The sequence below is a fragment of the Mesoplodon bidens genome (assembly GCF_964165515.1).
Source record: "Mesoplodon bidens genome assembly, chromosome: 11".
NCBI classification, from domain to species: Eukaryota; Metazoa; Chordata; class Mammalia; order Artiodactyla; family Ziphiidae; genus Mesoplodon; species Mesoplodon bidens.
Genome location: NC_138167.1, coordinates 35,861,512 through 35,884,221, shown reverse-complemented (window position 1 = coordinate 35,884,221; position 22,710 = coordinate 35,861,512). Strand labels below are relative to the sequence as shown.

At 39.0% G+C, this 22,710-nt stretch overlaps 1 protein-coding gene across 1 annotated transcript in view; it reads right to left on the bottom strand.

The window, feature by feature from the left end:
- Nucleotides 1–7,336: 7,336 nt before the first annotated feature.
- Nucleotides 7,337–22,710, bottom strand: part of LOC308625716 (uncharacterized protein C12orf56) — a gene marked incomplete at both ends in the record, with an annotated part of 64,760 nt that continues 49,386 nt past the window's right edge. Inside the window, 5 exon segments of the mRNA XM_081250216.1 lie at nucleotides 7,337–7,463; nucleotides 10,714–10,892; nucleotides 14,499–14,573; nucleotides 14,883–14,951; nucleotides 16,993–17,116. Of these exon segments, the coding sequence (XP_081106342.1) occupies nucleotides 7,337–7,463; nucleotides 10,714–10,892; nucleotides 14,499–14,573; nucleotides 14,883–14,951; nucleotides 16,993–17,116 (574 nt within the window).

Below are 22,710 nucleotides of genomic sequence, written 5' to 3'. Positions count from 1 at the left end.
TATGTTGATCCATTGTTTGTCCCTAAGTGGGAGAACTTTAATTGTCCTTGGCCAAAAAAGAGAACAGAAGCAGACTTCATACATAGTGAAATGTTCAAGCTAAGGGACAGTCAGAGGTCTGCATGGCCTGTACATAAAGATGTGTAGTAGTTCTGAAAGAGAAGAGTGAAATGTGAGAGCAGCATACTGAACTCAAGAGCCTGTGTGGTACATTCTACTGTCTTCACTTTGCAGAGGAGATGGAGTTGGAACAAAATATCATGCATTATGTTAATGATATTAATTTGCATTTAATTTTGTAAACTTTTAAATTGTATATTTGTGTTGATCTTATAAGAGCATATGGAGCTTTCTCACACCTAGATTTCTGTTAGTACATATTAAAGACACCTGACAACAAGAATTAATTTAATTTTGAAGGTCAGCAGGAATTTTAGAAGTTTAAGAATCAATACTCCTAGAGCAGTTTTGCTTTTCTTTCTGTCTTCTAGTCCAATTATGCCCCCTGGTGTTTATAGTTGCTACTAGAAGTAGAATACTTCCTTTATAAATGTGTCCTTTCCAAATTCATTTGTCAGTCAGCTGTGCAGAAGACAGAATTTCCCTGTAGCAACAGTGTTATAAATAATGGCCACTATTGCAGGATAGCCCACAAAAACCCACAGTGGCCCCTATGCCACTTGATCTACACCCTCTACCCTCCTCCACTGACCTCCTTGCTGGCAAAACATACAAATCACCATATCTATCATCACTGCCACCACCACTAACTACTCTGTCCCCATCACCACCAAAAGTAGAAAGAGGAGGGGGTTAGTGCCTTGATCAAATCCATCATCTTTATTTATAGGCAACAACTTACGCCCTGAAGTCCTACACCCCTCCTGGGATCTTCAAAGGAGTGGACCACCTAGAAGGAAACTTAAAGGTTTCTTTGCCTCTCAGAATCTTGCGGTAAATATTAATCTTGCCTCCTTTTCTTTTGTCCCACCTGTAGCCCCTCTTAGTTCTCCAGGGTCAAAGTCACCTTCCAAGTAGAAGACAACAAGAAAGAAAGGACCAGAAAAATAATGGAAGAAAACCCTTTGCCCCATGGTTTCTCCAAACCCAGAAGCCAGAACTTTCTCAGATATGTATTGAATACACCTTCAAAGCCTTATCTCTTCCGAGCTTTGTAACTTTCCCTTTGTAACTAGGGACCGACTGGAAGGGGAAGGGTTGAGGGCAGAAGCAAGCTGAGTCTGCTTGGTGTTCATCATACACTATCAGCACTTAAGTGCTCAGCCGTTATTTGTGCTGTGTGATTCCAAAGGCCCCTTCCCAGTAAGGGACAGTGACAATGTGGACCCTGTTGTGTCTATACAGATATAAATCCCATTTTAAAGAGACTGGGAGAACTCTGTAGAATGCTATCGAATCCATTTAAAGTGACAAAAGGGAAAATTTATATGATTTTTCTTTTTTCTTTTTTTTTTTTTTTTTGCGGTACGCAGCCCTCTCACTGCTGTGGCCTCTCCCGTTGCGGAGCACAGGCTCCGGACGCGCAGGCTCAGCGGCCATGGCTCATGGGCCCAGCTGCTCCGTGTCATGTGGGATCTTCCCGGACCGGGGCACGAACCCGTGTCCCCTGCATCGGCAGGCGGACTCTCAACCACTGCGCCACCAGGGAAGCCCCTTATATGATTTTAACAATGTAGAAGAAAGCTAGAAGAACATATAGACAAGTAAAATACTTATGCTGGTTAAAGTGCCTGATTGTGGTGAATTATTTAATTTGGAATTACCTTAACATTGATATAATGTTGTAAAATTTTATTTAAAATAAATGAAAGGGTTCTTGTTTTATCTGTTGCTACATAATAAACCACTCCAAAACATAGAGGCTTAAAACAACACTTTATTTCTTAAAAAGTCAAGCTCATAGAAACAGAGAATAGAAAGTAGTTGCCAGGGGCTGTGGGGTAGGGGAAATAGGGAGAGGTTGGTACTTCTCCAAACTTTGAAGGGTACAGACTTTCAATTATAAGGTGAATAAGGTCTGAGGATCTAATGTATAACATTGTGACCATAGTTGATAACACTGTATTATATAATTGAAATTTGCTCAGGCAATTGAACTTAAATGGTCCCCCCCCAAAAAAGATAAATATGTGATGTGAGATGGATTTACTTGAGGGGGGGAATCCTTTCACAGATTATAAGAATATCAAATCATCACGTTGTATACTTTAAATACCTTACAATTTTATTTGTCAATTATACCTCGGTGATGCTGAAAAAAATCCAACCCTTTATTATATCTCACAATTCTATGGATTGGCTGGGCAGTTCTTCTACAGGTCTCACTTGGGGTCTTTCATGAGTCTGCTGTGACGTGGTGGCTGGAGCTGGTGCTCCTGTCTGTGGGCTCCTTCTGCATGTTTCTTTAGCACATCCTTCACCCAACACAGTAGAGGCACTTTGCGCCAGGCACTATTCCAGGCGTTGGGATATAGTACTCGATAAGACAAATGAGGGCCAGACCCTCATAGAGCTTACATTCTTAAACTGTTACATTGCAAAGAATGCATAACAAATACACTATAAGGTGATGTAGGTGGGTGGGAGGCTACTTGCGAGTGATCAGAGAAGCCCTCTTTGAAGTGACATTTGAAGATCTGGGGGAAAAGCATTTGCTAGTCAAATGTCCAGGGCTTGAACAACTTGGAGATTTGAAGGAAAACCACAAAGGCCGGTGTGTTTAGGGAGCAGCGAGTGAGAAGAGTGATTGGATTAGGTCACAGAGGTAGTCAGAGGCCAGGTCGTGAAGGGCCCTGAAAGCCATGGATTTCATCTTGGGTAATGGGAAGAAAAGGGAAGGTTTTAAGTCATCAGTTGTATTGATTTCCTTGTTCAAAAGAACAGTCCACTCTCCTTTTTGAGAAACGATTGTAGGGGTCAAGGGTGAAAGCAGGGTGACAAAATAGTTTATTGTAGTCGGTGATGGAGGTTTGGACATGAGTAGTAGTAACTATGGGAAGTCAGTAGATTACTCATATATTTTGAAGGAATTTCCAATAAGGACTGTTGGTGGATTGCGTTTGGAGAACGAAGAGAATGGAGAAAACACAGAGGTCTCCCAACTGTCTCTTTTGAGTAGTAGCGTGAATGAAGTACAATTCACTGAGGAGGAGACTGGTGGAAGAACAAATTTCTTTATTTTGGGGGAAGGCAAGGAAGAAAATTTTAAATTACATTTGAGCATGTTTAATTATATTATGCCCACTCAATGATTTGTAATTGAACCATATGATTTAAGGTTCATCCAAATCTGTGCAAGAATAAGCCACATTATAACAAAGTGCCATGCTATCTGGGAAATTAGAATTAAAGACGTGTATTTAAAGTATAAGTTCTTGGGCTTCCCTGGTGGCGCAGTGGTTGAGAGTCCGCCTGCCGATGCAGGGGATCCGGGTTCGTGCCCCGGTCCGGGAAGATCCCACATGCCACAGAGCGGCTGGGCCCGTGAGCCATGGCTGCTGAGCCTGCGCATCCAGAGCCTGTGCTCCACAACGGGAGAGGCCACAACAGTGAGAGGCCCGCGTACCACAAAAAAAAAAAAAAAAAAAAAAAAAAAGTATAAGTTCTTAAAGCAAGTTAGTGTTTCTGTTAGGATAATTGCTACCATTTATTGAGGGGTTTTTATTTGTGTGAACCCTATGAAATTACAGATATTGACAATTTTGAACTTGAAAATGGCAATGCCATATGGTTTGTCTCTGTATTTACTGGCCATAGAACTATTTATTTACATATAAATGAATGAATATTCACAAAAACCCTTAAGATAGGCTTTTATTAACATATGATTGATAAAATGGAAGTTCTGAGTTACATAACCTGCCAAAAGTCTGATGACAAGTAAGTAGGCAGGCAAGAATCAAAACAGGGTCTTTCTGACATAGCATCTGGACTCTTGGTCACAAAGTTACACCACCCAGATTTCCAGCCAGAGGCATGCCACCTTCCCCTAAATGTGAAAAGCTTCAGATCCAAAAGACAGATATACAGACACAGAGTGCTTGGTCTGATGGGATGAAAAATTGCTGACTGTCTCCCTCCTATAGAGAGCCAAATCCAAGTGGACCTTACAAGTCAGTATTGCATTTTAGAAGTAAATACAATGAACAAAGAGAAATCAGACAGTGAGTTAACACTATTAAAGGTTGCTCAAAAATTCCCATCAAATTCATTTCTTCAAGAAATTTCCAGCTTCTCTTCCACATTTATCACCTAATGTCTCTATTATACAAAAACATTAAATATAAAACAAGTGATTCTAACCTCAGAAAAAATATAATGCCGCCAGCTGGAGCATATTACCAGTCAACAAGCTGTGACCACTTTTATCAATTGCCTTATAGCACATTTAATACCATACTCTCAAGCATCTCTGTACAGTATGAAAAGTGGTACTACCAGTGAGTGAGGGTCAGTATGGAAATAAGTAAAATATGTTATCAATTATAGGGACTTCAAGCTTTTCCCTCTTTACATAGTTTCTAGGTTATCTATATTTCAGTAAAATGAAGAAACTCTTCATATATTTATTCTAACAGTACCTGTGAATCAATTAGGAACTCTATAAGGACAGAATGGCTATGACTGTTTGATCAGTTAGTAATTAGCTATTTAAATCTAAGGTGAAAAAAAAGTTTACAGTACTGAAAAGGTTTCTGTCCACTCGTGGGAAGAATATTTCCCACATAGCTCTTGCATTGAGAATGTCAGTTAGAGTCAATGGTCCTTGGTGGTGAGCAGTAGAAACAGTCACTTAATTAAATCACACTCCTGCTAATATAAAATTGAATTTTCAGTTTAATAGTGAAATGGATCTGTTCTTCAGTAGTATATGGATTAGGGGCTGAGTATAGTAGCTATTCCCCAAATTGGTCCAAAAAATAAGGGTAATACTTATAAACCTCTAAGTTCTCAGCCAGCTTTGATAGTATTTTAATAATAATAAGTACTGCATCCTTACTACTTCCACATGCCATGCTATGTGCTTTATCAACATCTTTTCATTTAAATCTAACAACCCTATGGGATAGGTTATACCCTTGTTTTGACCAAAACTTAGAGATGTTAAGTAACTTCCCAAGGTCCAATAGTGCAGAGTTGGGATTGAAACTCAGCTCTTTGACCTCAAAACCCATGTATATATAATGGTAGAGCTAATTACTATGACTTCACTCTTAGTGGGAGTGGTCAATGGCAATCCCTGTATTATAACGGTGGCCAGAGAGTCCAGAATCTTGAACCCAGCCTGAAAACTGGCTGTGTGTGGTGGTCCTTTTGGTGATCCTTTTTATTCTTTAAAAGTTACATATGTGATTTTCATATTCAAAGTTTTTCTTCAATTAGTTTCCCTGAAATATAATTATTTTGTGGTTTAAATCAATATTTAGTCCATCGCATGTGTCTGATCACTAATAGAGATGGATTATTTAGTAATTTTCTTGGCTTTGGCAATAAGGCAAAAAACACATAGTAGGAAAGAATTGTGGCAGGATACCCCTTCAAAGTATTAATTTCTGGGTTTTCCCTCTTCTCCCAGACTGTGTAAATGAATAGCCATGTGTCATAAGAAAATCAAGACAACAAATATTCAACCATTAGCTTTCAAAAAAGCTACTGACTAAGCCCTACATGGAAAGATTGAGGTACATTCGGATAGAGCTTTTGCTCCCAGAGATGAGATAAAGTTGCTTTCAGAGTGAAGGGAACAGTGGGAGAGGAGAAGCAACATGGACAAGAAGGCACATGGGAAAGAGACCCCAAGCCCTCTCCAGAGCCTCACTGCTACTCGCTCAGAGCCAGGGCACTGCCTAGAAGCTGAGGCAGAGATGAGTTGGTCCTCTCCTCATTCTGCAGGCTCCACATTCACCAGTAGTCAGCCCACTGTCCATCATTTGTCCAGTTTCAAGTGCTGCTTGCCTTTGTCTTGAGAATCTTCTTCTGATTAACCATCCCTGGGGAATAATCCCTCGTCTAACAGCCCAGGACATTCATAAACACCATTTTGCTCCCCTTTCTGTCCCCAGATTAGAAAGTAGAAGACTTAAAGTCCTGGATGGGTGAGAGTGCAGAAAAGCCTTGGACACTTTCTGGAGCAATGCTGATGACAGCCAGAAGGGAAATGTTTAGTCCAAAGAAAGCAGGATTGTTGAAATCAATGTGAAATCATCCACTGAGCCAGGGTGCACAGGAATGCACTACCCCATTACAGAGTGTTAAGAAGTGTCTCATCACAGGCAGAGAATGTTAGAGTTGGAAGAGAACTTGGAGAACATCTAGCCTTACCCTTCCACGTAGCAGAGGAGGCCCCGAAAGGAGACCTGACTTTTTCCAGGTCAAACAGCCGATTAGTGGCTTAGCCAGAACCAGAAATAAGATGTCCTGAGTGAGTTTAATTCTCTCTCCACTGAACAGCACAGGCAGATCTGGCTTGGGAGCTCTTTCTTTGGTGGTGGATTTTTCTCTGATCCCCCCTTAAGTTGTAAGTTGAGTGGAGGACCCAGTTCCTAAGTTCTTAGAAGCCCAAATTCAGTAGCTCCACAGGGATGCCAAAGTTAAGGTTTTTGTTGGATTAAATTAGCTTATTACCATAAGATATAGCGAAGACATTTTTTAAACAACTGGAAGAGCCATAACTGCTAATAGACAGTTTCTCTTTCATAGAAACTGTACCGCACATTAGCCCCCAGGTGCCTGAAACAGAGTGGCAGAATGCATTCAGAATGCTGTTGAAGAAAATCCAAGCTTCTTTCCCCATGATAAATGAGGAACTGACCTTCCTTATAGCTATGCTTGTATTCTTCTGCTCGTTCTTCCATGAATACTTATGTCACTAGAATTTTTACAGGTGGAGAAGGAGGGTTTCATTCTATTGCCCAGCATTTCTCTAATGTGATCACTTTGTAATGTATACTCCCCACAACAATTTATCTTTGGATATTTCAGTGGCTTCATGCCACTCACCATTATTAGACAACAAAACTCATCAGCCTGCACTTTCTACATTTGCTCTTCCTGGGTTTCTGTTTTCTTTATGTTTTTAGAAACTTTTTCTTTTAGAAGAATGCTAGTCTTTCACCCCACTTTATGTATGTCAGTGTATTTAAACAGTTTCTTTTTTGTAGCAGATTAAAAACTTTAAACACTTCTCTTAGAGAGGTATTGATGGAACCTTCAAATAAAATCTTTGTTTATAGAACACAGGAATATCTGGATATTAAATCAAAAAATGTTTCTCATAAATATTAAGTTGACTCCCAATTAACATTTTATACTCTTATTAACATTTCACACATTGTTTCTGTTCAACTAATTTCAGAACTTCATGAAAAAGTTGAGTGGTAGGTTGGGTAATAGGGTAACATAGTGGGAGCCTTTTTTCCAAGGCTGGCATGTGAATAAAGTACCTGCAAATCATAAAACGAAACAAAATAGAAAGCTTTACAAACAAGACTTTTCACACTGGTCACATCAGTACGTACACACTTACTGGCGTAGCGTTGTTGGGTGTGGGAGTCTAACCTGCAGCATTTTTAGCCCTCCAACCACACCCATTTGTGACCTAGAAGACCTCTGATACGTATGCCTTTCAGCTCATTGAAGCACTTTGCTTCAGCAAAGCGAATTGCATTAATAATGTATCAGTTATCAAAGCATTAATAAGGAAGCCAGGACTGTCCTCACCACAGGGTGAGCTGAGGCTCCTGCCTCTTGTTTTCTCAGGTTATACATAGAGTCAAGCTGGGGTGACCACTAGGGCCAAGTCAAGAGGGAAGAGGAGAGTTCGTCCCCACAGCCTCAGTAAAAGTACAGTTGACCTTGAACAACATGGGTTTGATCTGCATGGGTCCACTTATACTTGGAGTTTTTTCAATAAGTATACAAAAATATATGTCTAGAACATCGTGAGCAAGACTTATGTTGAAGTGGATAGCCTGTCCTTATATAGGCATAAGGTGATGTTTAATATAGAATTAATAATGTGTTAGTTTTCTTATTACTGTTTTATAACTTTGCTTTCAAAGAATTACATACCATAGAGTATGCTTCTCTCTCTGGTAACTGGAGAAACTGCATATCAGCCTATCATAACAGGTAAGTGGTTTTTTAAAAAACGTAACAATATTTCCAATACTATATTATGAATATGACTGTAATACTGTGTGCCATAAAAATTTTATTACGATTCATTCATTATTATAAGCTAGGCTACCATGAAGCAATCATATTGCTGCTTCTTTGTTATCAATGCATGAATCATTATGCCTGTAAATAAATACAAATTTCTTTTTCATATCTTTTCATTTTTGATGTCTAGTGTTAGTAATATGTGTAACATCTACAGTTTTGAATCATATAAGACAATATTAATGTAGATACTGGTAGACAGACGGTTCATCTTTTAAAGACAATGTAAACTTACTGTATCAATAAATACAATACAGTACTCTGTACTTTCTCTTCCTTATGATTTTCTTAATTTCTTTTCTCTAGCTGACTTTATTGTAAGAGTACAGTATATAATACATATAACATACAAAATATGTGTTAATAAACTTTATGTTATCGGAATGGCTTCTGGTCAGCAATAGGCTATTAGTAGTTAAATTTCGGTGGAGTCAAAAGTTATATGTGGATTTTCAACTGCATGGGGGTTGGCGCCCATAACCACAACATTGTTCAAGGGTCAACTGTATAGCAAAGGCCAGAGAAGAGACAAAAGTAAGAAAATCTTTAGCCAGCCTCTCGGATGGCTTAAAAGATTGGTTGTCAACCCTGGATGCACATTAGAATCACCTGGACAGTTCATTTTAAATGTCAATGCCGAGGCGCAACCCCAGACAAACTGAACAGAACTTCTACATGTGAGACCTGGGTGTCAGTATTTTTTAATAGTCCCTCTACTGATTCTATGCATGGCAGGTTGAAAGTCACTTGTGTAAACACAAGGATCACAAACCTAAATGCCCACAGATAACATAGTAGGAGGAACGGTAAGAGTAAGGACAGAGAGAGGAGACAGTGGCAAACTAAACAGTGCATGATCTACCTAAGAAGGTAGCTGCTTTGGGGCCCTGACCAACTATTGTCATGTAGGCATGTGACACTCTTTTTGCCATTGTTCTGATTTTTAAATGTGCGTAACTATTTTTTAAAAATTGGTTTGTGTGATCCATGCTACAACATGGATGAACCTTGAAAACATCATGCTAAGTGAAAGAAGCCAGACACAAAGGCCATATGTTGTATGATTATATTTGTATGAAATGTCTAGAATAGGCAAATCCACAGAGACAGAAAGATTAGTGGTTGCCAGGGCCTGGGGTGTAACTGCTTCATGGGTAACAGGTTTCTTTTTTTTTTTTTTTTTTTTTTGCGGTACGCGGGCCTCTCACTGTTGTGGCCTCTCCCGTTGCGGAGCACAGGCTCTGGACGCGCAGGCTCAGCGGCCATGGCTCACGGGCCCAGCCGCTCCGCGGCATGTGGGTTCTTCCTGGACCGGGGCACGAACCCGTGTCCCCTGCATCGGCAGGCAGACTCTCAACCACTGCGCCACCAGGGAAGCCCTAACAGGTTTCTTTGACAGTGATGAAAATGTTCGGCAATTAGATAGGGGTGATGGCTGCACAACATTGTGAAATGTATTAAAAGCCACTGAGGTGCACACTTTAAAATGTTTAAAATGGTGAATTTCATGCTATATGAATTTTACCTCAAAAAAAGTGAGGAAAAAATTGGGTTGTGTGCACCAACTCAGAGTGGGCCCAACAAAACTCTTTTTTGGGAGCCAGAGTGGAACCTATGGTATAAAACCACATGGAGGAAAAACAGGATCCACAAGTTGGACTGTAACATTTTTTAAAGCAAATCTTTAGGCCATAATATATGCCTCCACATCCTTGTATGTCTCCATCCAAACTGGTAGCAAAGCTATGCCTGCTGCACCCTTTTCATCTTAAGTTAGACACAACCTAGGTTTTTTTTCCTTGATAGGTGCCAATGCAGGGCTGTATGGCTAAGTGCATTTGGCTTTGGCAGCCTATAAATAGAAGCAGGAACCCCTGAGGTGCAGAACAAGCTGACTAATGAAACAAAGGCTTGCTAATGTTCTTTCTTACTATTTTGTTATGGAGAGTAAGAGAGGGGTAAATGAAACAAACAAACAAAAAACCCCTAATAACTGCATTCATTGTTCCTCCTTTATCAATTGTTTTTCTTTCCCAGTGACTCAGTTAATTCACAACCCATAATACATCGTCTCCTTTAGTAGGGTTGATTACTTTCCATTACTCACAGCATGTTAAAGTCATTAACATGATTCTGTGAGATAGATGCTGGTTGAAATCAAGACAATGAGGGAGAAACAGTTCTTCAGAGAGAGCTTTGATGAAAAGACTAGTGAACTAGTCTTTTCTGGCCTGGAAATGTGCTTCAAGTGGCAGTGGTTCTTAGAGCACCACCCGCCCACCCCCCACCCCCAAATCCTAACTTACCACAGTAAGGTAACTATTTTATCAAAGTAAAATATTATTAAAAACAAAAATTAGAATTTCCCTTTGTCACTTAATCTTCTAAATATTGGGCAGCGTTGCAGTTTTGCGTGAAAATCAGAAACGAGTGGATTTTACTGCAGGTAAGATTCCGACTTTTTCTCACCTGAACTCTTCTCTGTTGTCATTCCTAATATACTCAGCTAAAGTCTTGCTGTACTGCAGGCAGCTCTTGAGGATGTAAAAGTGCTGGTATAACAGAACTGCTTGGCCAGGACTTAGCAGCTGAAATGAAGCTGAAAGCCCCTTCACACCTCGTTTCCCAATTCTGGCCACAAAAGTAATCTAGACCAGGAAAATGCAGTTACATGTAGGCTGCATGACACCTGTAAGAGCACCTACGTCAGCTGGAATCTCAACTATAAATCTAGGCTGAGGTCCTCACCACCCTTATACCAATGCCCTTGCATTGTGCTATTTCTTATTTTTTTTAATTTTTTTGCTTTATAACAAATTTAATCAGTTATACACATACATATGTTCCCATATCCCCTCCCTTTTGCGTCTCCCTCCCACCCTCCCTATCCCACCCCTCCAGGCGGTCATAAAGCACCGAGCTGATCTCCCTGTGCTATGCGGCTGCTTCCCACTAGCTATCTACCTTACATTTGGTAGTGTATATATGTCCATGCCACTCTTTCACTTTGTCACAGCTTACCCTTCCCCCTCCCCATATCCTCAAGTCCATTCTCTAGTAGGTCTGTGTCTTTATTCCTTTCTTACCCCTATGTTCTTCATGACATTTTTTTCCTTAAATTCCATATATATGTGTCAGCATACAGTATTTGTCTTTCTCTTTCTGACTTACTTACTCTGTATGACAGACTCTAGGTCCATCCACCTCATTACAAATAGCTCAATTTCATTTCTTTTTATGGCTGAGTAATATTCCATTGTATATATGTGCCACATCTTCTTTACCCATTCATCCGATGATGGACACTTAGGTTGTTTCCATCTCCGGGCTATTGTAAATAGGGCTTGTGCTATTTCTTATTGAAATGGTACTCAGCACCAAACCATAGACAAATTGGGTTTGCCATTTGCCCCCCTACAAGCAGGATCAGAACTAGTACTGACTGTCAAAGAAGTTTGGCTCCAAAGTGGAAGGAGAGCATTGGAAGTATAAATTCAGGCTACTGTAAAAAAACAGAAAGGAAAACTAGTGTTCTTTCAGGCTCTAATAAGCAGGTCATTCTGGATGCCCCTTAAATTAGTACCAATAAATGTGGCCTTTTCTATTGATGTTGCTACAGACCATTCCTAAGTAGGGCAGGTGATTTGAAGTGAGGTTTCCCCAATTCAGGTCCATTTACACATATTTACTAGGTATTGCGTCAGGCAAACGCAGATTGAGGTCAGAGAGTCTGGAGCAGGGAAACAAAGCAATGGCCATATGGGGATTAAATTTTTAATTTCTTTAGCATCTTGCTCCAACCAAGTAAGAGAATCAGCCAGCGCTGACTGGGATGGTGTATTCAATGATCCCAACAGGTTCCTTGCTTGCAAATTTCTCTCAAATGGTCTGTTTCTATCCAAACTCTTTAGAAATGGGTTAATACCAAAGCTTTAAACAGTGTTAGTGGTCCTTTTGCCATCTTTCATCCTGACATGCTTTATGGTCACAGTCTGGGCTCATAATCAACTCAGTTCCTTTGGCGAACCAACCCTAGAGGTTGATAAGGAAACTTTCCTGTTGCTTGTAGTTTTTAGGACCCCGTCTGGAACCACCGCACAGAAAAAGGAAGGGTTTTGCATCTTGCACATAAGAGCTTCTGGGCTGGGAATGACTATAACTTTACAGCACTCTGAAGTGGGCCTGAGATTGGTCGGGGTCTATGTGCTGCTAAAGGAGCCAAGTTCTTGGGTTCAGTCTCTGAATAAGGTAATTGGCTGTACTACTGGCAAGTGTACCCTCTGCCTCCAGCCAAGTTTTTGGAAACGTATGTCACAGAGATCTGGCAAGAGAATCTAGATTCCCTAGAACAGACTCAACATCACTCTAGAAAAATACCTCAAAGCAGAAAACCACCGATGGTCAAGAGAGGCATCTTCATATATGGAAAGAGAACATAATACCACATGTCAGATCCTCCATTAGCAATGAAAATTTAGTTTGGGTTACTGCCTTTTGAAAAGATTTCCATTTAAATCTATGTTGATTGAATAGACAAATACATGAATGAATAAAGGGAAAGTAAGTTTGGGGACATGAAAAGAGATTAGGGGATAAAGCCTTTGTTAGAATCAATTCAGCAGATATTTTATTTAGCATCTATTGTGTGCCTAGCACAACAGACATAGGTCCTACCCTTACGGCACCTGGAGTCTGTTTGGGGAGAAAGACATTGTATCAATCATGATAGACTAAGTTATGCTGTGGTAACAAATCTCACAAAACGTCAGTGCTTTGCTTAATACAACAAAGGTTTATTATTTGCTCACACTGTATGTCCCTTAAGGGTCAGTAGGGGGTTCTGCTCATTGTAGTCACTCAGGACCATATGGAGTGTTGCCAGTCACCATGCCAGAAGGAAAAAAGAAGGCAGGGAAGCATGCACTGGCTCCTAAACCTTTGCGCAAGAAGTGACATAGGTTACTTCTGCTCAGATTCCATTGGCCAAAGCAAAAACAGAGAGCCACCTAATTTCAAGTGGGGAAGGATGTACGCTCCTACTACATGCCTGGAAGGAGAGAGAGCCAGAACAGGTGTGGACACTAATGGCTACCACAAGAAAGAACCAAATAATAACACAAACACATGTGACTGCAACAGTGACAAGTCCTATGAAGAAAAGGAAGAAGGCACCATGCTATGATTGTGTGCCCATAATGGGGGAATCTTACCTAGTCAGAGGTGAGAGAATCATCCCCCCCACCCTGCACCAGGAAGGGGCACTGAGGCCTGAAGGACAAGTAGGAGTTGACTAGGTGGGAAAGGGAGGGGAAAGTGTTTGAGGAGGGCAGACCAAGGGAATGGTGAAGATCCTGTGACGGAGTTGGGGGTGTTGGGGGTGAGCAGTGGGTATGAGACCGACATGGAAGAGTGAGGCAACTGATGAGGCTGTAGGGTCATAATATGTACAGCCTTGTCGGCCATATTAAGAAGTTTAGTCTTTATTTTTTATATCTTTCTTTATTACGAGAGATTTAAAGCAAGGGATGACATAATCAGATTTTTATGTTGAATAGGTTCCTCTGACTGTAGTCCGGTGGGAAGATAGGACAGATCATGTAGGTGCAATTATAGTGTCAAGGAGAGAGATGGTGATATTACAGACCAGGATGGTGGCTGCCAGGACAGAGTGGCCAGAGTATTAAAAGTGTTATATTCATACTTGCCAACTCACACTCAGTGTTTAAGATAAATGTTCATTTTTTTCACTTAATTATACAGCCAGTATTTTAATATTCTGTTTTCTGCATATATCTTAGGGCTTTTTTTTTTTTTTTTTTTTTTTTTTTTGCGGTATGCGGGCCTCTCACTGTTGTGGCCTCTCCCGTTGCGGAGCACAGGCTCCGGACGCGCAGGCTCAGCAGCCATGGCTCACGGGCCCAGCCGCTCCGCGGCATGTGGGATCCTCCCAGACCGGGGCATGAACCCGTGTCCCCTGCATCAGCAGGCGGACTCTCAATCACTGTGCCACCAGGGAAGCCCAGAGCTTTTCATTAAATAAAGATCACATTTAAGATATCATTTCAGTACCTTAAACATTCATGCCCCAAATATAAAAACATTTTATTGTGGTTAATAAAATCATCAAATTTACATTTTCTTCTGTTTTATAAACTTGACTACTTACAGAGGAATTTTGTTTGATTAATTAAGCACAAGAGCATCTGTTTCATTAGCCTTGAGTGGTAGTTTTGTTTCTGCTTCTAGGTACTTACTATGGGAGGACGACTTTGTAGAAAGGACATCATCCAGCTAATAGCAAACTTTGATGACCCCAATCCAAGATTTCCCTAAAAGATTCAAGGAAATAAACAAGTTATATTCATGAAGTTCAAGTTGTAAAAAGATACCTAAAAAGATATTCATTTTCAAATACATTTTATCCTGATTAATCAAAGCTTTAAAATCAGTATTTAGGAAAATAAGCTAGATGAACACTTAAGAGCAAAAGCAGTACTATCATTTAAATCAACCAATTTTGGAGATTATCTCTAATACAAACATTTTTAAGGTATATTATTAATCATATATATCATATGACAGTCATGACATATATAATAATCACACGATATAGTATGTATAATAAAAATGTATTGTACCTGCTGAAAGACAAGAAGTATCTCATATAAAAGTGCTGTAGCTGTATCTGTATATTCCAGGATAAGCTTCTGTAATGAGAATTTTAAATAGTAATCAATGCAATATCATTGGCAGAGCCAGAAAATGATCATTTCTCTTAGTTCTCTTTAAGTATTTATAGAAGAATTTATGATCAACAAAAAATATTAGTGTGGTTAATTTTCTTGTTCTGTTTGATCCAGTCATTCTCAAAAAAGTGGCTCTCATAAAATGAGTGCACATTTAATAATGGCTAAGAAAGTGGGTCAGGGAAAGAAGATACAAGGTCCTATAGAATACTAACACACAAAAAATTGCACACTTGATTTGCAAAATCATTCAGATCAGCAACCCTGCTTCCTTTCAAGAATGTAGAAATTTGCTCCCCAGAATTAAAGTGGGAGATTCTCTGGGGAATTTAGTCTTATGCCCAACTTGAAGGATAACTCCTTCTGTGGTATGGGTAAATATAGGGTTAGAGACATTTTGTTGCTGTTGTTCTCAAGAAATCCAAACAGTTGGTGAAGCTGTCTTCTAGCCCATAGGCCACTTGGTGCGTGAGAAAGAACTGTGTCTGTAGGCATGCTACAGGCCAACACATTTTCCCTGATGGTATTCTTTGCAAGGAAGAGCTCTATTTTGAAATCTCCCACTCTATTAGACCTTGGAACCAGAATTTATATGATTTGCTCATGGCTTCACTAATAGCCCAGGTGCAAAAGATCAGCAGATCCAAAAACAGGAAATTCAGACCTATCTACACTGCCCACTAAATATTTTCATATGGAAATATCAAAGGCAAATCAAATAAACTAATCCAAAACCAAGCTCATTATTTCCCCTTTAAACCTACTCTTCTTGTTGTAATTCTTATCTGTCACCCAGGCCAGAATCTAGAAGTCATCTAATCTTAACTCTTTATTTTCCCATCAACTTATCAACTCAGTTTCCTAAAAATTTCTGTAATCTTTCCTCTTCACAACTACTATCCCTTTTTTTCATTTATTTATTCAACAAACATGCATCAGACACTGTACTAGTTGGAGTACTGTACTGTACTAATGGAGAGTAACAAGAGACATGGTTCCTGCCCTCATGGAGTATACAGTCTAGTGGGGAACAGACATCAGTCTAATAATCACATAAATTGCACAGTTACAAACTGAGACAAGGGCTATGAAAGAAAAACACAGGAAGGTAGGAGAGCTCTAAAAAGAAAGCCTAGTTTTGTTTAGGGGTCAAGGAAGGCTTCCTTCTGGCCCATATCATCCCTCACCTGGACTACAGCACTAGCTTCTTAACACCTTTGCCTGTCAGTCTTGCTTCCATCCTCCTCTTTCATCCCTAATTCCCTCACTCCACTGTTGATATTGGTATCATAGATGCTCTCTATACAGTCTGCTGTAACACATTGATGTTATATTTGACTAACATCTGTCTATCCACTGCCTAGCACACTGTTTAGCTCATAACAGATGCTCAATAAATATTTATTGAATGAATGAGTGAATTTAAGAGTTTTCTAAAACATAACTCTGATTGTATGTTCAACAACTATGAAATCATGTCCCATCCTTTAAAGAAATTCTGTGTTGGCCTACTCAAAATAAACTAATAATACCTGATTTATTCTCTCAGAATAAGTGCATTATAGGCACTTTGATATCTCTAATGTTTTAGTAAAACTTTAGAAAAATAAGTAACTCTAAGTTTGCACTACTTAGATAGATAAGGAAATGGTAAACTAAGGCAAGAACGTTAATCCTAAAATCTCTAAGACAGTGTTTTTTTACCCGTTAGACACTTGCTGTGGAATTATATATGTAAATATTTTATATAGAGACAAATATAAACAGATTTATCTAATGTATAAAGAATACTAATTATTTTTTTAGTATGCATACTTTAAAACATATAAAATGGATATAATAGTAATATTGACAGAATAGCTATCTAAATTTTGAGGTTAATAACAACATATTTACTCTTTGATTTAATTATCTTTCTATACTCTATGATGTCCTGGTCCACATAGAAGAACCCAGGACCCCTATATATTGTAGTTAGTCTATTCCAAAATTCTCATCTCACCTCAGCATCAAAAGAGATCTCAACTAAAGCTGAATCAGCCACCAACTGGATGTCAAACACAGGACAAGATTTTGGAATCTGAGGCTCACTAATTAAAATTACCAAGAGGTTAAATAGTGTTCCCCTGAAAAAAAATAAAGGCAATTAATGAGAAAGTTAAAAAAAAATAGCAGTGACACTAAGTTTGCAGAAACTGAGTGTAATTATACTTACAAGTATGAAGCATTGCAGACCATTCTTTTTTTTTAATTGAGGTATAGTTGATTTACAATATTATATTTGTTTCAGGTATATAATATAATGATTCAAAAATTTTATAGATTATACTCCATTTATAGTTATTATAAAATATTGGCTGTATTCCCCATTTTGTACAATATAGCCTTATAGCTTATTTTATACGTAGTAGTTTGCCCTCTTAATTCCCTATGTCTGTCTTGCCCCTTCCCCCTTCCCTCTGCCCACTGGTAAGCACTAGTTTGTCCTCTATATCTGTGAGTCTGTTTCTTTTTTGTCAGATTCATTAGTTTTATTTTTTAGATTCCACATATAAGTGATATCATACAGTGTTTGTCTTTCACCGTTTGACTTATTTCACTAAGCGTAACACCCTCCAGGTCCATTCATGTTGTTGCAAATGGCAAAATTTTATTCTTTTTTGGAGCTGAGCACTATTCCATTGTGTGTGTGTGTGTATATATATACACACACACACATATATATACACACACACACTACATCTTCTTTATCCATTCATCTGTTAATAGACACTAAGGTTGCATCCATATTTTGGCAATTATAAATAATGCTGCTATGAACATTGGAGTGCATGTATCTTTTCGAATTAGTGTTTCTCATTTTGTTTAGATATATACCCAGGAATGGAATTGCTGGATCATATGGTAATTCTATTTTTAATTTTTTGAGAAACCTCCATACTGTTTTCCATAGTGGCTGCACCAATTTACATTCCCACCAACAGTGTACAAGAATTCCCTTTTTTCCACATCCTCACCAACATTTGTATTTGTGGTCTTTTTGATGATAGTCATTCTGGCAGATGTGAGGTGCTATCTCATTGTGGTTTTGATTTGCATTTCTCTGATGACTAGTGATGTCGAGCATCTTTTCATTTGCCTGTTTGCCATCTGTATGTCTTCTTCGAATAAATGTCTTTTCAGGTCTTCTGCCCATTTTTTAATTGGGTTGTTTGGGGGTTTTTTTGCATTGAGTTGTATGAGTTGTTTTATATTTTGGATATTAATCTTTTATCAGTCATATCATTTGCAAATATTTTCTCCCATTCAGTAGGTTGTCTTTTCATCTTGTCAGTGGTTTCCTTTGCTGTGCAAAAGCTTTTAAGTTTAATTAGGTCCCACTTGTTCAGTTTTGCTTTTGTTTCCTTTGCCTTAGGAGACAGATCCAAAACAGCATTGCTACAATTCATGTCAAAGAGTGTTCTGCCTATGTTTTCTTCTAGGAGTTTTACGGTTTATGGTCTTACATTTAGGTCTCTAATCCATTTTGAGTTTATTTTTTTTTTATTTTTTTTTTTTTTTGCTGTACGCGGGCCTCTCACTGCTGTGGCCTCTCCCGTTGCGGAGCACAGGCTCCGGACACACAGGCTCCGCGGCCATGGCTCGCGGGCCCAGCCGCTGCACGGCATGTGGGATCTTCCGGGATAGGGGCACGAACCCGTGTCCCCTGCATCGGCAGGCGGACTCTCAACCACTGCGCCACCAGGGAAGCCCTTGAGTTTATTTTTGTATATGGTATGAGAAAATGTTCTAATTTCATTCTTTTACATGTAGCTGTCCAGTTTTCCCGGCACCACTTACTGAAGCGGCTGTCTTTTCTCCATTGTATATTCTTGCATCCTTTGTTGTAGATTAATTGACCATAAGTGCATGGGTTTATTTCTGAGCTCTCTATTCTGTTCCATTGATCTATGTGTCTGTTTTCATGCCAGTACCATGTTGTTTTGATTATTGTAGCTTTGTAGTATAGTCTGAAGTCAGGGAGCATGATACCTCTAGCTGTTTTTTCTCAAGATTGTTTTGGCTATATGGGGTCTTTTGTGTTTCCATACAAGTTTTTTAATTGTTTGCTCTAGTTGTGTGAAAAATGCCATTGGTATTTTGATAGGGATTATATTGAATCTGTAGCTTGCCTTGGGTAATATGGTCATTTTAAGGATATTAATTCTTCCAATCCACGAACACAGTATATCTTTCCATCTGTTTGCATCATCTTCAATTTCTTTCATCAGTGTCTTACAGTTTTCTGAGGTAGGTTTTTTTTGTTTTTTTGCGGTACACGGGCCTCTCACTGTTGTGGCCTCTCCCATTGCGGAGCACAGGCTCCGGACACGCAGACTCAATGGCCATGGCTCACGGGCCTAGCCACTCCGTGGCATGTGGGATCTTCCTGGACCAGGGCACGAACCCATGTCCCCTGCATCGGCAGGAGGACTCTCAACCATTGCGCCACCAGGGAAGCCCTCTGAGGTAGGTTTTACCTCAGAAAACTATAAGGTAGGTTTACCTCCCTTAGGTAGGTTTATTCCTCCTTAGGTAAGTTTATTCCTAGGTATTTTATCTTCTTGATGTGATTGTAAATGAGATTGTTTTGTTTTGTTTTTTATGAAGTGGTAATTCATCATGGTTTTTTAAATTGATGTATAGTTGATGTACAATATTATATAAGTTACAGGTGTACACTATACTGATTCACAATTTTCAAAGGTTCTACTCCATTTATAGTTATTATAAAATATTGGCCATATTCCCCATGTTGTATAACATATCCTTGTAGCTTATTTTATACATAATAGTTTGTACCTCTTAATCCCTACCCCTATATTGCCCCTCCCAGGATTGTTTTCTTAATTTCTCTTTCTGGTAGTTCATTGTTAGTGTATAGAAATGCAACAGATTTCTATGTATTAATTTTGAATCCTGCAACTTTACCAAATTCATTTATGAGCTCTAGTAGTTTTTAGTGGCGATTGCAGATCATTCTTGACTGAACTTTTGTATCCCTAGACATGCAGACAAATGTCTAGTGATAAAACATTTAAGTGAAAATATAATTTCTTGGTCTTTTGGTTCAGAAAAAATATAGTTCTAGAAGTTCACTTAGCTTGGAAAGCTTAGGGAAACTGGATTTAAGGGAAATTTGAGTGATTTAAATTATAGCAGTATTTCCCAAAGGGCTTTTTATGGATTACTAATTCCAGGCAATATTATAGTCAAAATAGGTTCTGTGGTCAAAGGAAGTATGGGAAATACTTGGGTAAGCCATGTTCACTGGATAGCTTTACTACAGGACTTCTCAGAGATTTTATATCTGTTTATCTCTGGGACAAAGAAACAGTATGAAGCATTTCTTAAAACGCTTATCTCTTAAGTTTTTTGACTTGAGAAACCTTTTTTTAACAAAGCATTTCAGAGGTTTACTGTTCCACTAAAGATCACTAGCTATTAGTGAATAAAACTAGTATTAAACTTGAAGTCTTTTGATTTCAAACAAAAATGTGGACTGTTAGTACAGTCCACTAACGTACACTAATAACTCACTTAAATGTTACTATATATTTGAATAATATATCATAGTATTTGAAAATAAAAAGGCACACACAAAAAAATCACAATTCAAAACGTGCATCCTGAGAAGCTGGGTTAGTAACCCTATTTTCATGTGTATAGTACAACCCATGTATGGTTGAAAAGGAGCTGAAGGCAGACCACTGAAAATATCAGTTGCCTAATTGAAGTCAGTATCAGAGTAGCTTTGACAGATAGGAGCAATAAAAGAATTTACATGGGCTTCCCTGGTGGCGCAGTGGTTGAGAGTCCGCCTGCCGATGCAGGGGACACGGGTTCGTGCCCCGGTCCGGGAAGATCCCACATGCCGCAGAACGGCTGGGCCCGTGAGCCATGGCCACTGGGCCTGCGCGTCCAGAGCCTGTGCTCCGCAACGGGAGAGGCCACAACAGCGAGAGGCCCGTGTACCGCAAAAAAAAAAAAAGAATGTACATATAGCACTGTATAAAAATTCTCTATAACCTTAAGCATTCCTTTCATAATGGAATAAAGAAGAATATAAACAATCCTTGTTTAGTAATATTTGAGACTTCCTAATCTTTTTACAATCATTTAAATCATTACCATGATTAGAAGTTTACCAGAATTCTACTAGAAATATAATTCCCCTCGTTTCTCCAACTCAAAAATCAAGTCTAGGGCTTCCCTGGTGGTGCAGTGGTTAAGAATTCGCCTGCCAATTCAGGGGACACGGGTTCGAGCCCTGGTCCGGGAAGATCCCACATGCCTCAAAGCAACTAAGCCCGTGCGCCACAACTACTGAGCCTGCGCTCTAGAGTCCGTGAGCCACAACTACTGAGCCCATGTGCCACAACTAATGAAGCCCACACGCCTAGAGCCCGTGCTCCGCAACAAGAGAAGCCACCGCAATGAGAGGCCTGCACACTGCAAGGAAGAGTAGCCCCCGCTCACCGCAACTAGAAAAAAGAAAGCCCGCGTGCAGCAACAAAGACCCAACGCAGCCAAAAATAACTAACTAAATAAATAAATAAATTTAAAAAAGAAAACAACACCAGTCTAGTTCTCATATCTGCAAAAGAAGTTGGAACATTGTCAGTTAGCACATCGCTCAAAAAAGCAGGATATGTCCTACAGGATATTTGCTAATGTTTTATTCAGGCTGTTTTATAAAACAGCCAATCTGTTTTCAGAAGACACTTCCAAAATCAACAAAGCACTCCATTTAGAAGCTTTTCCTGATATTAAGTTTGAATTGACTTTCCATTCACTGTTATATTTAATTATAGTCCTTTATTTTCAGCAACAGCTTCATTTCAAAGTATCATATATCCTAGGCTACGGGAAGGAACTCTCAAATTCTGAGTCACTTGCTGTGGTAATACATGAATTCAACCATAAGGATACTGAAAAAAAAGAAAGGATTATGGCATATTTCAAGAATACAATGAAGTGGGTTGAACAAATAAAATTTCTACTTATGAAAAAATAAAGAGAAAAATGCTGAAATGAATAAATGCTTTTTTATTTGCTCAAATGGAATTTAATTTGAAATCTATCCCTTCTGCCAACTCAATTTAAAATCCATTAAGCCAATAATAGAAAAAAGAATTTTAATCTAAAATGGTAGTTTCATCCTGACTTATTATAACAGACTTATTATAGGGTTGACATCACACCCTTAAAAATGGTACAAACAGTTTGATACTTTCATTGTTTACATTGTTATTATTTCTAATGTAAGAATTTTTTAATGTATTAAAGTATCTTAAAATACAGACTTTGAATGGCAAACTCATGGTCTCATAAGTCATCTTATGTTATTGTGGTAGGCAGAATTTTAATATGGCTTCCAATATTTTCATCCCATGGTATATACACTATATGATCCCTTCCCCTAAAGTATGTTCAGGACCTGTGAATCTATTAGGCTATCACTCTTGTCATTATGTTATGTTAGATGAGAAAGATGAAGAGATTTTGCGAATATAATTGAGATCCCCAATTAGTTGACTTTTGAGTTAATCAAAGATTATCCTGAGTGGGCCTGATCTAATGAGGTGAGCCCTTTAAAGGAGAGTTTAGGCCTTTCCTGAGCTCAGAGATATTTCTGCCAAGAAGCGAGCTGTCATGAGTTTTACAGCTGTAAGGAAAT